General features: G+C 42.3%; 1 protein-coding gene across 1 annotated transcript in view; it reads left to right on the top strand.

Moving 5' to 3' along the window:
* Window positions 1-2,907: 2,907 nt before the first annotated feature.
* LOC123747896 (neurogenic locus notch homolog protein-like) overlaps window positions 2,908-14,881 on the top strand; it is a 29,329-nt gene continuing 17,355 nt past the window's right edge. Inside the window, exon 1 of the mRNA XM_069322208.1 lies at window positions 2,908-3,073. Coding sequence (XP_069178309.1) covers window positions 2,908-3,073 — 166 coding nt within the window. The remainder of the gene's footprint in view (window positions 3,074-14,881) is intronic.

Below are 14,881 nucleotides of genomic sequence, written 5' to 3'. Positions count from 1 at the left end.
GTAATTCTGCTGGGAGTTACCTGTACACAAGTGTGGGGGTTATATACATAGCCAATACCACAAATAATGAATATTAATAAGCTACAAGATTTATGTGTGTTAATACTAGAGCTAAAATGGGTTAGTTAAGGAGTAACCACGTCTCAGCTGTTAAGTTGTTATAGTCTAGTCATCTAACATCAGACACTATTCACCACATGTAGTCCATCCTGGACCTGTATTAATGGCGGCTGTTGGTCCTTGTTAGAGCAAGTATGGCGTCCGTACAGGTTCATGTTGGTGTTAACAGCTCTCTGTAGTTTTTCTCAGTTTGTTCCAGGTTACCTGCCAAATATATACACCGTAATAATTGTACGACAATATTATAGTCAATAAATGTTATTTGTTTGAATCTGCGTAGTTGGTAAAACCGATGCTCACCCTTGTTTGGTGTTCGCCTACATTATAACTGAGTTGAATTTATCTAATGTTATCAAGCCTTCTAATAAAAGATAATTAATTCAAACTGGAAATAAAGATACTCCCTAAAGTTAATGAGGTCACTGTGGCTGAATCACTATTGGGCAATTGAAATATCAGATCTTTGTATTGTCGTGTGTCACGGACCTCTAGAGGAGCTTATTGTTCACATTCGCTCCAAGCCAGCCTTCCTACCATACGAACCCTCGACAAGTTCAGAGCCCTAATCTAAATTTCGTCATTAGGGAGGTAGACTTTAGTTTAATTGATAATTGTATTAGATCCAGTCATAGAGAATACATTTTTATTAATTATAATGTCTAGACTGGTGGTTTTAATGATACATGTTGAGGCTTAAATGAATGTTTTGATGACATCACAGATTTCCCATTTTCTCTGAACGGTCACAAAACCCATTTTCTTGTAATAAAGTTAGTGGTTAGTAATCTAGTGTCGGAATTTCCGACATCCTATAAGCTGAGAATATGGAGATAGTCGTCAGGAGAGGTGACAAGTCGCGAATATATGTTATTCTTAAAAAAATATGAATATTTGGCAAAAATGAGCCCCATCCTCACCGACCAACCCCATCCTCTCCGACCAAGCTAAATTCCAAAGGGTCACGAGAGCCACTACAGCCAAATTGAAAACGAAGGTAAACAGACTGATTGAGACTCTGAACGCCAAGAAGTCTGGACTCCACCTATTAAAGGTTACCGGGGAATACAAACCAGGTTATGCATATGGGAATGTCAAGACCCACAAATCTGGAAACCCACTTTGGCCAATCATCAGCCAGATACCCATACCCACATACAGACTGGTTAAGCGATTTAACTGCCTGCTGACTCCTTATGTGTCTTGTGCTTTCAGCCTGAAGTCTCCAAAGGATTTTATTAACTTGTTGTGGGGAGCACGGGCCCCAGGAATGAGAGCCACTCTGGATGTGAAGTCGCTGTTTACCAATGTGCCTGTGGACAAAACAGTCAGAATAATGATGGGCAGAGTGTATCGTGATCTGGCTTGTACTCCTCTAGACATACTAGAGAGCATACTGAGGAAGTTACTTGAAGCTTGCACTGAAGAGGCACCCTTCTTGAGTCCCGATGGGCACATGAATAAACAAGTGGATGGGGTTGCGATGGATTCTCCCCTAGGTATCCTGTTCGCAAATTTTAACAAAGGTACCATAGAGCAGAGGGTCTTATTTGACATGGACTTAAAACCTGCCATATAATGCAGGTATGTTGACGACATATTTATGCAGGCACCTGATGTTGGACGTTTGCACCAGTTGAAGGAAGCATTCGAGCAAAATTCGGTGTTAGGTTTCATTTACGAGATGGAGAGTGATGGGAAGCTGCCCTTTCTAGATGTAACAGTCGCGGAAAGAAATGGAGGCTTTCATACTGTGGTCTACACTAAGGCAACGAGCATAGGAATGTGCCTTAATGCCAATAGTAACTGCCCAGACAGGTACAAGAAGAGTGTTGTCAACGCTTATGTTGACCGAGCTCTCACTCACAGCTCTTGTTGGAAGCAGGTCGATGAGGAACTCTGCAGAGTAAGACAAATCCTAGTCAATAATGGCTTCTCTAGCGTTTATGTTGAAGATTGAAGATGTCCGAATTCATCTGGATGTTGATTATTGGTGTCAGCTCCCGAATGAACGCAGCTTCAAGCATACGAATCTCAGTAAATCTCTATGTTAGTGAATCTCAGGCTTGAGGTTCACTGTTGAGAAAAGTGAAGGAGGCAGGATTCCATTCCTCTATGTTCTTGTTGACGGTAATTCGGGTAGATTGATCACAGATGTGTACCGTAAACCTACTGATGCAGGAAAATGTATGAACGGTAAGAGTGAATGCACTGACATATAAGAAAGCGTCATCAATGCATATGAAGGTCATGCAATACCTACATGCTCTTCTTGGCAGCTCTTGCACCAGGAACTTGAATAAATCCGCCAAACTGTTGTGAACAACGATTACAGCAATACAGAATTCGATGAAATCGTAAGAAGCTAGGCTAGGATATTCAGGTCCCAGGGATGGAAAATTGCCCCCAAGAGAAGACATTGTAGTGTATTATAAAAATACATTCAATCAGGCGGCATACAAGAAGGATGAGAAGGTGATACAAGACATAATTGGCAGGAATTACAAACCTGGCAGTGAAAATGCAAGGATGCACCCTGTCATTTATTATAACAACCCTCGTATATCTTCCCTCATTATGAGAAATAACATTTCTGCCTCCTCTGACAAATTGAAGTGTACTAATGTAGTGTATCATTACAAATGAAACTCTGGAGACTGTGCACTCCAAATTATATGCTACATTGAGCACACGACGAATACATTGAGTAGACGTCTTACACTTCATTGGCAAGACTGAGGTATTACGCAACACCATTCTCAATACCACAACATCCTTAATCACCAAGACATGGTGAAAGATAAAGCAATAATCACACGCACCGACGACCGTAGGAAGCTTCGTATGCTGGAGGCTGTGTTCATAACGGGAGCTGACACAAGTAATCAACATCCAGATGAATTCGGCTTCGAGCATACAGATGTTCGATGGTCCTCCATTGATCTGGAGGGAAATTGTAAAACTTTCATTGGCGGACAATGACGGACGAATACAAGCCGGAGTCAGGCAACAATCACCTCACCCTACCCTTCGTCGCTCTCTAGGAATAAGGGGGTGAATCGTAGAGTGAGATGTCCCCACCCTTATATCTAGATTTCTCCTTGTAAGTTCAGTATTAACTTACAGTAAGTGCAAAATAGTGTAGTCTTGAAGATGTCACATTGCTTACGAAACGTCGAAAAATGGAAAGAGCTCGTGACTGTCTGGGTTCGAATCCTTCTGGGGTGTGGAGTTTTCAGTTGCATATTGGCTTGGAACCCATTCAAGCTTGTTCGCATATATATATATATATATATATATATATATATATATATATATATATATATATATATATATATATATATATATATAAATATATATATAAATATATATATATATATATAAATATATATATATATATATATATATATATATATATATAAATATATATATATATAAATATATATATATATATATATATATATATATATATATATATATATATATATATATATATATATATATATATATATGTCGTACCTAGTAGCCAGAACTCACTTTTTGGCCTACTATTCAAGGCCCGATTTGCCTAATAAGCCAAGTTTTCCTGAATTAATATATTTTTTCTAATTTTTTTCTTATGAAATGATAAAGCTACCCATTTCATTATGTATGAGGTCAATTTTTTTTTATTGGAGTTAAAATTAACGTAGATATATGACTGAACCTAACCAACCCTACCTAACCTAACCTAACCTATCTTTATAGGTTAGGTTTGGTTAGGTAGCCGAAAAAGTTAGGTTAGGTTAGGTTAGGTAGGTTAGGTAGTCGAAAAACAATTAATTCATGAAAACGTGGCTTATTAGGCAAATCGGGCCTTGAATAGTAGACCAAAAAGTGAGTTCTGGCTACTAGGTACGACATATATATATATATATATATATATATATATATATATATATATATATATATATATATATATATATATATATATATATATATATGTCGTACCTAGTAGCCAGAACACACTTCTCAGCCTACTATGCAAGGCCCGATTTGCCTAATAAGCCAAGTTTTCATGAATTAATGTTTTTTCGACTACCTAACCTACCTAACCTAACCTAACCTAACTTTTTCGACTACCTAACCTAACCTAACCTATAGAGATAGGTTAGGTTAGGTTAGGTAGGGTTGGTTAGGTTCGGTCATATATCTACGTTATTTTTAACTCCAATAAAAAAAAATGACCTCATACGTAATGAAATGGGTAGCTTTATCATTTCATGAGAAAAAAATTAGAGAAAAGATATTAATTCAGGAAAACTTGGCTTATTGGGCAAATCGGGCCTTGCATAGTAGGCTGAGAAGTGCGTTCTGGCTACTAGGTACGACATATATATATATATATATATATATATATATATATATATATATATATATATATATATATATATATATATATATATATATATATATATATGTTTGTGTGTGTAAACATGTGTAACATGGGTAAATGGTCCCCAAGCCAATATGCTACCAAAAATTCCACGCCCCTGACGGATTCGAACTCAGACAGCCAGGGGGTCCATGCACATGAGGATATCCAGTACTTAACCCACTAGACCACACTGACTGTTCAAAAAAAGATTGGAAGTCGTCAGACCCTAAAACCCAACCCACGATAGCACTTGGTGGTCAATTCTGGGACAGATATTTCATCGAATCACCTCGCATGTTGGGGCCACGTGAGTAACACCTGAAGCTCCTGTAGGGAGCTAGTAGGAGAACATGGCAGGGAAGCATCATAGCCAAAGTTAAAGGTCACCACGGAACTCGTTCAAAACATGGTCCAAAAAGGAGGAAGAAAAAAAAGGGAACTAGATGGATGACTCAGACAGTAAAACAAGCGTTGATAACTAAGAGGAACCTCTGGAGAACGTATAAGTCCACTACGGACATCATTGATTATGAGATATACAAAAGAGCACTAAACTCATCAACCAGGAAATCAAAAGAAACCGAAACAAACTACGAAAGAAAACTTGCCCAAAACAAAGAAAGATCTAAAATCATTCTATACCTATATTAGAAGTCAAACCAAAACAAAGGACTCGGTAGAACCCTTAAAAGATGAGACTAACCAAACTATAATGGACGACAGAAGGGCAGCAAACACTCCAAATTAATATTTGACATCAGTGTTAACACTAGAAGGTTAGATGACATCGCATCACCCATACAAGTGTTAGAAGGAGAAGAGAATGATTTTAGGAATATAACCATAACATGCGACACAATCAGGAAGAACATTGACACACTAATACACTCGACAGATCCCAGGTGTGGATGCAATATAATCCAAAATCATAATGAAATTGGCAGAAGAACTATGCCTACTACTAAATTTTCTTTTCACCCTGATGCCCCTGTTTCCTAACAGTAAATAGGTACCCGGGAGTTAGACAGCTGCTAGTGGCTGCTTCCTGGGGGTGTGTAACATATAGGAGGTTTGGTCGATGACCGGGCCGCGGAGACGCTAAGCCCGAAATCATCTCAAGATAACCTCAAGAAGATGGATAGAGGTATAGATAGATGAACAGATTAATGGATACAAAGATATATAGAGATGAAGAGATGGATTGATAGATGGAAAGACAGATCGCTCGTTGGATAGATAGATAGACAGATATAAACAGATAGATATGTAGATGGATACATAGATGAATATATGCATAGATAGATGAGCAGACATATATGAAAATGGAGAGATAGTGAATAAATGCATAAATAGATGGAGAGAAAGGAGAGAGACAGATGTGGGCAGTGTCGAGCACACTTCTGCTATACTCTAAAAATGTATGTTGATCTGTCAACAGTTGGAGGCCAGATTTCGACCTCACTGAAATTTGAAGGGGAAAATGGTATGGGGTACAGGACGGACATAGACTGGTCTAACTATAGGCCTAAATTTAAAGCTCTTACCACAAAATTCCTGGAGTGACAGCGCTTGCCTCCCAATGTGTTTGTCTCTTCCTGGTCACCCACAAATTCTTGATTCTACCTCACTGTCGACCACTCTATGCTCTGACTTGAGAGTGAGGTAAAGACACAGGCACAAGTTAGAAGTATGTTTATGTCAGTTAGAAGTATGTTTATCCTTCAAGAGACTCTGTTAACAGAGTCTCTTGAAGGATAAACATACTTCTTCTTGGGTCTACCACATTGAACTAGCAGGGTACGATCACCCTTTGGCTTCAAGCCGCCCTTCTGGTCCCAGAGGTTAAGATGAATTCCACAAATCGTCCTCCTCTTGCTCTTAGCACTTTCTACATTCGCAAATCCCTGTAGATTCCTCACCAAAACGCAAGTGTCTTCTCTTCTAAGGTACAACGGATTGCGTGTCTTGACCTGTCACTGACAAGCGATGTCGCAAACCCTCTGCACACATCACGCCATCAGTGATGACGTCATTACCTTCCCTTAGGGAAAGCCTCATACGGTTGACATCTCTTGCTGCTCCCACAAAGTTACTCGACATTGCCTTAATGCCTCGTCTGTAATATCAGACGGTGTTTTTTATTCTTCCAACCATACTAAAACATTTACCTGGGTCCTCTGTAGGACCAAATGAGGAATAACTCTCACTTTGGGACAGAACCAAACCCATGAGCCTATATGGGGTTCACAACACCCCCCAGGATGGCCACCTTGTGACGCTAAGAGAAAGGTAGTTGACTACTGGACACTTTCCTGGAGCACTAAGACAAAGTCCTGCAGAGCAATGACTGTTCCCTCTGCTCCTGCCAATAAATATTCGAAACGAAGCCTCAGTCAGCGATGTAGGATTGGCTTAGGCAATGGCCTACAGCCTTGTGTCACGAATACACACTCTTGTTGGCTGTAACCTGATCACTGATGTTCCCTGTTGCATTTTTTTTTATTATTATTATTTTCTACCACAAACGTGGCCACACATTTACAATGCTAATTAGTATATATACATTTTCTTCTGTCTTCCATGGATAGTGTGAGAGATTTGTCAAACATACAGTTCAGAGATTTATTGAACACTCGGGACCCCCCAAGGCGGAGTCTTAAGCCCTACACTATTCAATGTACTTATGAACGCAGTTGCAAATATTGATTTTCCAGAAGGAACAGAAGTGGGATATGCAGATGATGTCCTAATACAAGCTCCCACCTTGGGAAAAATTTAACAGTCCATTGAACTCCTAGGAAGGAAATGTATTGAGCTCGGTTTCACTCTTTTCACAAACAAGACGAAGGCATACTCCCATCACAAGTGGGGAGCAAATGAAGAACTGCAAATTAATGGTGTAACACTTGAATGGGTTGACCACTATCGGTACCTTGGCGTCACTGTCGGCTCTAACAAGGGGAAGAAAGAGGAGCTCAATCAACTCATAGGAACATGCAAAAGTCGACTCAGGGCACTGAAAGCTATGACCTGGAATGGACATGGAGCCTCTATTGCCGTGCTTAAAATGATGTACACAGCCTATGTGCGCTCCGTCATAGACAATGCCGCACCAGTTCTGTGCATCTACTCCCAAAGCGATATGAAAAGGCTTGAAAGCATTCAAAATGAAGCCATGACAATCATTCTTGGAGTTCCAAGAACTGCCAAAACGTCTAATCTACGAGAAGAGTTGTTCCTCCCCCAGTGTTAAAAGCAGAATTAAGGAGATAAATGCTAATCTTGCAATTAGGATAGCCAGATATCCCCATTACAATGATATTGCTAAGAAAAAACTGAGTTCTGTGCTACTTTCAGGGGAAAACAGGAGAAGCAAAAAATGGCATCATCTTGAGGTTATCTTGAGATGATTTCGGGGCTTTTTAGTGTCCCCGCGGCCCGGTCCTCGACCAGGCCTCCACCCCCAGGAAGCAGCCCGTGACAGCCGACTAACAGCCAGGTACCTATTTTACTGCTAGGTAACAGGGGCATAGGGTGAAAGAAACTCTGCCCAATGTTTCTCGCCGGCGCCTGGGATCGAATCCCGGACCACAGGATCACAAGTCCAGCGTGCTGCCTGCTCGGCCGACCGGCTCCATCATAGATCAGTCTGCTACCTAGAAGAACTTCACCTGCTTGAGCAAGCCCGTGAGCTCATGCCTGTAGAGAGATTACCTCCCTGGGAGGATGACTCATGCAAGATTATCATCAATGAAATGGCAACAAAAAAATCCAACATGTTACCACAAGAAATGAGGCACAAGTATCTCGAGGAAATTTATAAAGAAGCCGGAGATGAACTAGATCAAATCTACACTGACGGGTCATCTAATCCTGTCAATGGCAGGGCTGGTGCAGCATACACGGTGATCAAGGATAATACTTTCCAAAGCAGAAATGAAGAAAAAGTGCGTATTGAGAACTATGCCTCTTCAACGCAAGCAGAGCTAACTGCCATTGTTATGGCATTAAGGTTTCTTGAACGGAACACTAATGGTGCAGTGATTTGCACCGATTCAAAAGCAGCACTGCAAAGCCTAAGTAAAAGTCGGGCAGAAAATCTTGCAATAGTCTCTGAAATTAAGAGAGCCATGAGAGTACTTACCAATCAGGGAAGAGTCGTCAAGTTTCTGTGGATCCCCTCCCATGTTGGAATATGTGGGAATGAACGAGCAGATGTGCTGGCTGCTGAAGGCGCTGAAGGAGACCATATTGAATACTTCATACCCAAGACTCTACTACAAATTAGAGGTATTGTCAGGCAACATCACCGTGACAAGGTAACTGAGGAAAGAAGGATAGAAACACAAACCAGTGAATCTGTACGCTGGTACAACATGGTTGCAGCTGGCAATCCCAGTCATTATGGACGAATAGGAGGAGGACGTCGGAGAGAATCAGTAATAGCGAGAATCCGTCTGGGATACAAATATCCATGGAGATACGAAATGGAAACGACTGTTGATCAGCGAAGTTGCAGAATTTGTGATGAGAGTGACGGAAACCGCCTTGACCACTATCTACGTGAATGTTAACACCTGAGAGACATTAGAAATATGTGTAGAATAATAAACCCCACATTGTTTGAGTTAGGAAAACACTATTTGTCAAATATTGATACTGTTCTTAAAGATTCCCCCATTTTGCACCCGCAAGATAACGTAAGCTTTTAAGGGTTGACAGATGTTAATCTTCTTGTTTGAGGAGCTGTTCACTTGAGACAGTTAAGCAAGTCCCAGCTGTGTCTGGGTACAAGTGACAGGATGAACAACCCAGCGGAGTTTCTTCCTTTTGGGGTGTGTTGTACATGCTGCTATGGCGGTATGTCCACTCACAAGATAAGTGGCGCTGCCCAATAAACTCGCCCATCGGGGCAAAATTTAAAATTGAACAACTACAGAAGGTGATCGTAGTGCTTTTAAAATGTTAGGCAAAGCTACATACGTAGATACACAGATTTATGAATGCATTAATGTAAAGTTATAATGGTGAAATGTAATTCTGATCAGCTTCCACATATACTTTATACACATACATACACACACACACATACATATATCCATACACACACACACATACATACACATATATTTGTCTCTTTTATTCTGGCAGGGTGAGATAGCTGACAGAGAAACTAGTGTGCAATTAAGAACTTAACCACTGAAGGTGATTAAGATGCTTTTACAAGCTCAGGTTATATAGTTACATTACATGGTTAATCTAGGATACAAGTCCAATATATCATCAAGTTGCATTAACAGTCACCATCAAGGCCGTCGCTTACTCCCAAAAATTATCGTTAAATTGATATTAACTCATGATCTGGTTAGCTAGAGTGTCACTCTCAGACCCGCTCTTCCCTCAAGGGCACTACTAGGAAGGAGTCAGCAAGAGACAGCATTAATAAGTTAAACAGCTTTTACTAAAATAATAATATAATGCCCTATTCAATATCACAAATGAATAAATATCACAAATAAAGTCAACTTTAAGCTTTATTTTTTCAAAGCCTCTTCCAGCTTGACTTCTGGTAGCCTCGTCTATAATGATTTACACAAACTCTCTTTGTATGTCTTTTTCTGAGCAACTCACTCAAGGCCCCTCCTCGGCCAATATACCTTTTCATTACAAATAAATACATATATTAAACCGTAATAATAATAATCAAGTCTTCAGAATCATACATATCAATGAGAAAATTAAAACCCGCCTAGTTTCAAATATATCACGCGTTCGCCAGACAAATATGTGTACAATAAATCTCACTGCTGCGGTCATTAATATCTTTTATCGCGTCATTCACGTGCTATCACTCCGTTATCAAAACCACAAATAACATATCATATAAAGAATTATATTGGCACATTAAATGCAAGAATAATTGATAATGTAAATTTAATGGGTCTGGAATACTGGTGAAAATAATTGTTCAAAAGAAAATCACCCTCCACCTTCTGGGGTTCCTGCTACTAGCTGCCAACAGAGAAGTAACTACCTATACTATTAGGACCGATATTCTTTATGGGGTCATGATAGTATAGTCGTCTTCTTTCTCGACTCAAAATCAGGAATTGCAGGTTCGAATCCAGGCGGGACAGAAATAATTGAGCATATTTTCTATCACCTAATGTCCCTGTTCACCAAACCATAAATATGTACGCAGGAGTTAGTCAGCTGTTTGTGAGGTTCCATCGTGGGAAAGGTCAGCAATTCGACCTTGGGGCAGGGGACGTCGATGTAAGCCTGTCACTCGACCAAATGAATTATCAGCATCATTATTAGTATAAAAAGTCATGAGCTTGAAGGGTGTCACTAGAATGGGGTTGAGAATCTCCTCTCTACTAAACCCTTATTGTTGCATGAAAACTAGTGTGACACTGCCACAAGAACACTAGTGTGACACTGCCACATGAACACTAGTGTGACACTGCCACAAGAACACTAGTGTGACACTGCCACATGAACACTAGTGTGACACAGCCACAAGAACACTAGTGTGACACTGCCACAAGAACACTAGTGTGACACTGCCACATGAACACTAGTGTGACACTGCCACATGAACACTAGTGTGACACAGCCACAAGAACACTAGTGTGACACTGCCACAAGAACACTAGTGTGACACTGCCACATGAACACTAGTGTGACACTGCCACATGAACACTAGTGTGACACTAACACATGAACACTAGTGTGACACTGCCACATGAACACTAGTGTGACACTGCCACATGAACACTAGTGTGACACTACCACATGAACACCAGTGTGACACTGCCACATGAACACTAATGTGACACTACCACATGAACACTAGTGTGACACTACCACATGAACACTAGTGTGACACTACCACATGAACACTAGTGTGACACTTCCACATGAACACTAGTGTGACACTGCCACATGAACACTAGTGTGACACTGCCACATGAACACTAGTGTGACACTGCCACATGAACACCAGTGTGACACTGCCACATGAACACTAGTGTGACACTACCACATGAACACTAGTGTGACACTGCCACATGAACACTAGTGTGACACTACCACATGAACACTAGTGTGACACTGCCACAAGAACACTAGTGTGACACTGCCACAAGAACACTAGTGTGACACTACCACATGAACACTAGTGTGACACTGCCACATGAACACTAGTGTGACACTGCCACATGAACACTAGTGTGACACTACCACATGAACACTAGTGTGACACTGCCACATGAACACTAGTGTGACACTGCCACATGAACACTAGTGTGACACTGCCACAAGAACACTAGCGTGACACTGCCACATGAACACTAGTGTGACACTGCCACAAGAACACTAGTGTGACACTGCCACATGAACACTAGTGTGACACTGCCACAAGAACACTAGTGTGACACTGCCACATGAACACTAGTGTGACACTGCCACATGAACACTAGTGTGACACTGCCACAAGAACACTAGCGTGACACTGCCACATGAACACTAGTGTGACACTGCCACAAGAACACTAGTGTGACACTGCCACAAGAACACTAGTGTGACACTGCCACATGAACACTAGTGTGACACTGCCACAAGAACACTAGTGTGACACTGCCACATGAACACTAGTGTGACACTGCCACATGAACACTAGTGTGACACTATCACAAGAACAAAACAGCAATCACACTAAATTTAATTGTCTTATCTCTAATATGTCTGTCCGATGACTTCTGGCAACTGGTTCCAAGGATTTCCCCAGGAGTGAGGAACTCTGTTCCTCAACTTCCTCAGCATGAGTCAGGACCTCTGGTCCTCAACTTCCTCAGAAGGACTGATAACCTCTGTTCCTCAGCATGAGTCAGGACCTCTGTTCCTCAACTTTCTCAGAAGGACTGATAACCTCTGTTCCTCAACTTCCTCAGCATGAGTCAGGACCTCTGTTCCTCAATTTCCTCAGCAGGAGTGAGGAACTCTGTTCCTCAACTTCCTCAGCAGGAGTGAGGACCTCTGTTCCTCAGCAGGAGTGAGGACCTCTGTTCCTCAACTTCCTCAGCAGGAGTGAGAACCTCTGTGCCTGAACTTCCTCAGCAGGAGTCAGGACCTCTGTTCCTCAACTTCCTCAGCAGGAGTGAGGACCTCTGTTCCTCAACTTTCTCAGCAGGAGTGAGGACCTTGGTTCCTCAACGTCCTCAGCAGGAGTGAGGACCTCTGTTCCTCAACTTTCTCAGCAAGAGTGAGGACCTTGGTTCCTCAACGTCCTCAGCAGGAGTGAGGACCTCTGTTCCTCAACTTCCTCAGCAGGAGTGAGGACCTTGGTTCCTCAACGTCCTCAGCAGGAGTGAGGACCTCTGTTCCTCAACTTCCTCAGCTGGAGTGAGGACCTCTGTTCCTCAGCAGGAGTGAGAACCTCTGTGCCTGAACTTCCTCAGCAGGAGTCAGGACCTTGGTTCCTCAACTTCCTCAGCAGAAGTGAGGACCTCTATTCCTCAACTTCCTCAGCAGGAGTGAGGACCTTGGTTCCTCATCTTCCTCAGCAGGAGTGAGGACCTTGGTTCCTCATCTTCCTCAGCAGGAGTGAGGACCTTGGTCCCTCATCTTCCTCAGCAGGAGTGAGGACCTTGGTTCCTCAGCTTCCTCAGCAGGAGTGAGGACCTTGGTTCCTCATCTTCCTCAGCAGGAGTGAGGACCTTGGTTCCTCAGCAGGAGTGAGGACCTTGGTTCCTCATCTTCCTCAGTAGGAGTGAGGACCTAGGTTGCTGAACTTCCTCAGCAGGAGCTACACACCCTCGTGGCTCCCTGGGCCAGCAGTTCCTGTGTCATGCTAACTCTACACAGATCACTGCCTGCCGACATGTTACAATTAGTCCAGGAATGCATGTACCTCACGCCTTTAACTCATGGGCTCCTCACAAGTAGTCCCTTGAGATACAGTTATTTTGTCTGCTACTTGAAATAGACCAGCCCTCTCTCAGCTGCCTGCAAAGCTACTCTAATGGGCCGATTCTCACACCGTCGCCAGGCGCTCCAAACTGTCACTAATAATATAGATCAGTTTCCTCAACCACCTTGGGCTCTAACATCTCGGCCCTCCCCCCCCCCCATCGTTACACAGTTGTCACTGTTATTCCAATGGGGCGGTTCTCACATAACTGAACGGGGCTCTAGCCTCTGGGCTCCAACTGCTGATGAATAACACAGTTGCTTGCTGATGGGCCAATCTCTTATAGGCCAGAACTACTGCATTTGTCCCTTAACTTCATCAGTGTTCACATAAAGATGTTACATGACAAGTATTGCCTTCAGGGTTCACTTGTAGGCCAAACCGTCAGTTTGTGTGGTTAATGGGTCTGCTTCCTCGCTGATGGCACGCACGCCGCCAGGAGAGTCCGAGTTGCACACTCCTTGACGTTATCTTGAGGTTATCTTGAGATGATTTCGGGGCTTAGCCTGAAATCCCAAGAAGCAGCCTGTAGCAGCTGCCTAACTCCCAGGTACTGCTTATTTATTGCTAGGTGAACAGGTGCATCAATGTGAAAGAAACTCTGCCCATTTGTTTCCGCCTCCGCTGGGGATCGAACCCGGAACCTTGGGACTAAGAATCCCGAGCGATGCCCACTCAGCCTTCAGGCCCCATAACTCTGAACATCTTTATTGACTTCTCACCACCTCGAGTTCCATCTTTGCAGAAAAACCGAGGCTGCATCCGCCTGCTCCATAGGAATCTTTTCACCCTTCTGGTGCACTAGTAGCATGGCGCCCTTCCTTGTAAGTCTGGCAACATGGTCGTACTTCCTAACGATGAGGGTTCTCTCACATCAGGTCTATTTCACGATCGCTGCCGCTTTCCAATCCTCGAAGCCGCCTTCTGCTAAGCTCTGGTGAAAGCGCTTACAACAATGTCCACTACTGGACACCACATTAATCCTCTTCTAGTTCGGATTAACTGACAAGCCTCAGGTTGACCATATCCAGCAGAGCGACAGTTGGGCAGATGTGACCTGGCTAAACTTGAGCCTAAAGTGAGGTGTCTCTGCCAGTCTGCGTGCTTTCCTTGCAAGAAGTTGCTGTCTTGTTTTGTACTGATTGGTTCCTACAGGAATCATCGTTTTGGTTACCATGGCAACCAGTTCCCTTCATCTGTTAGAAGATTCTAAGTCATCTTGCACTAAGGGGAAAAATGTCCTTGCCTCCTCTGAGGCGCTCTCAACATTTATTCACCTTCTTATAATCACAAAATGCATCCATACTTACCCTAACTGATTTCCTCTAATTAAAATATAACATTAGGAATAAATAAAGGAACAAATCAACGCC

The sequence above is a fragment of the Procambarus clarkii genome, chromosome 10, assembly GCF_040958095.1.
Source record: "Procambarus clarkii isolate CNS0578487 chromosome 10, FALCON_Pclarkii_2.0, whole genome shotgun sequence".
NCBI classification, from domain to species: Eukaryota; Metazoa; Arthropoda; class Malacostraca; order Decapoda; family Cambaridae; genus Procambarus; species Procambarus clarkii.
Note: the sequence above shows the minus strand (reverse complement) of the source record. Positions and strands in the feature narration are given on the sequence as shown.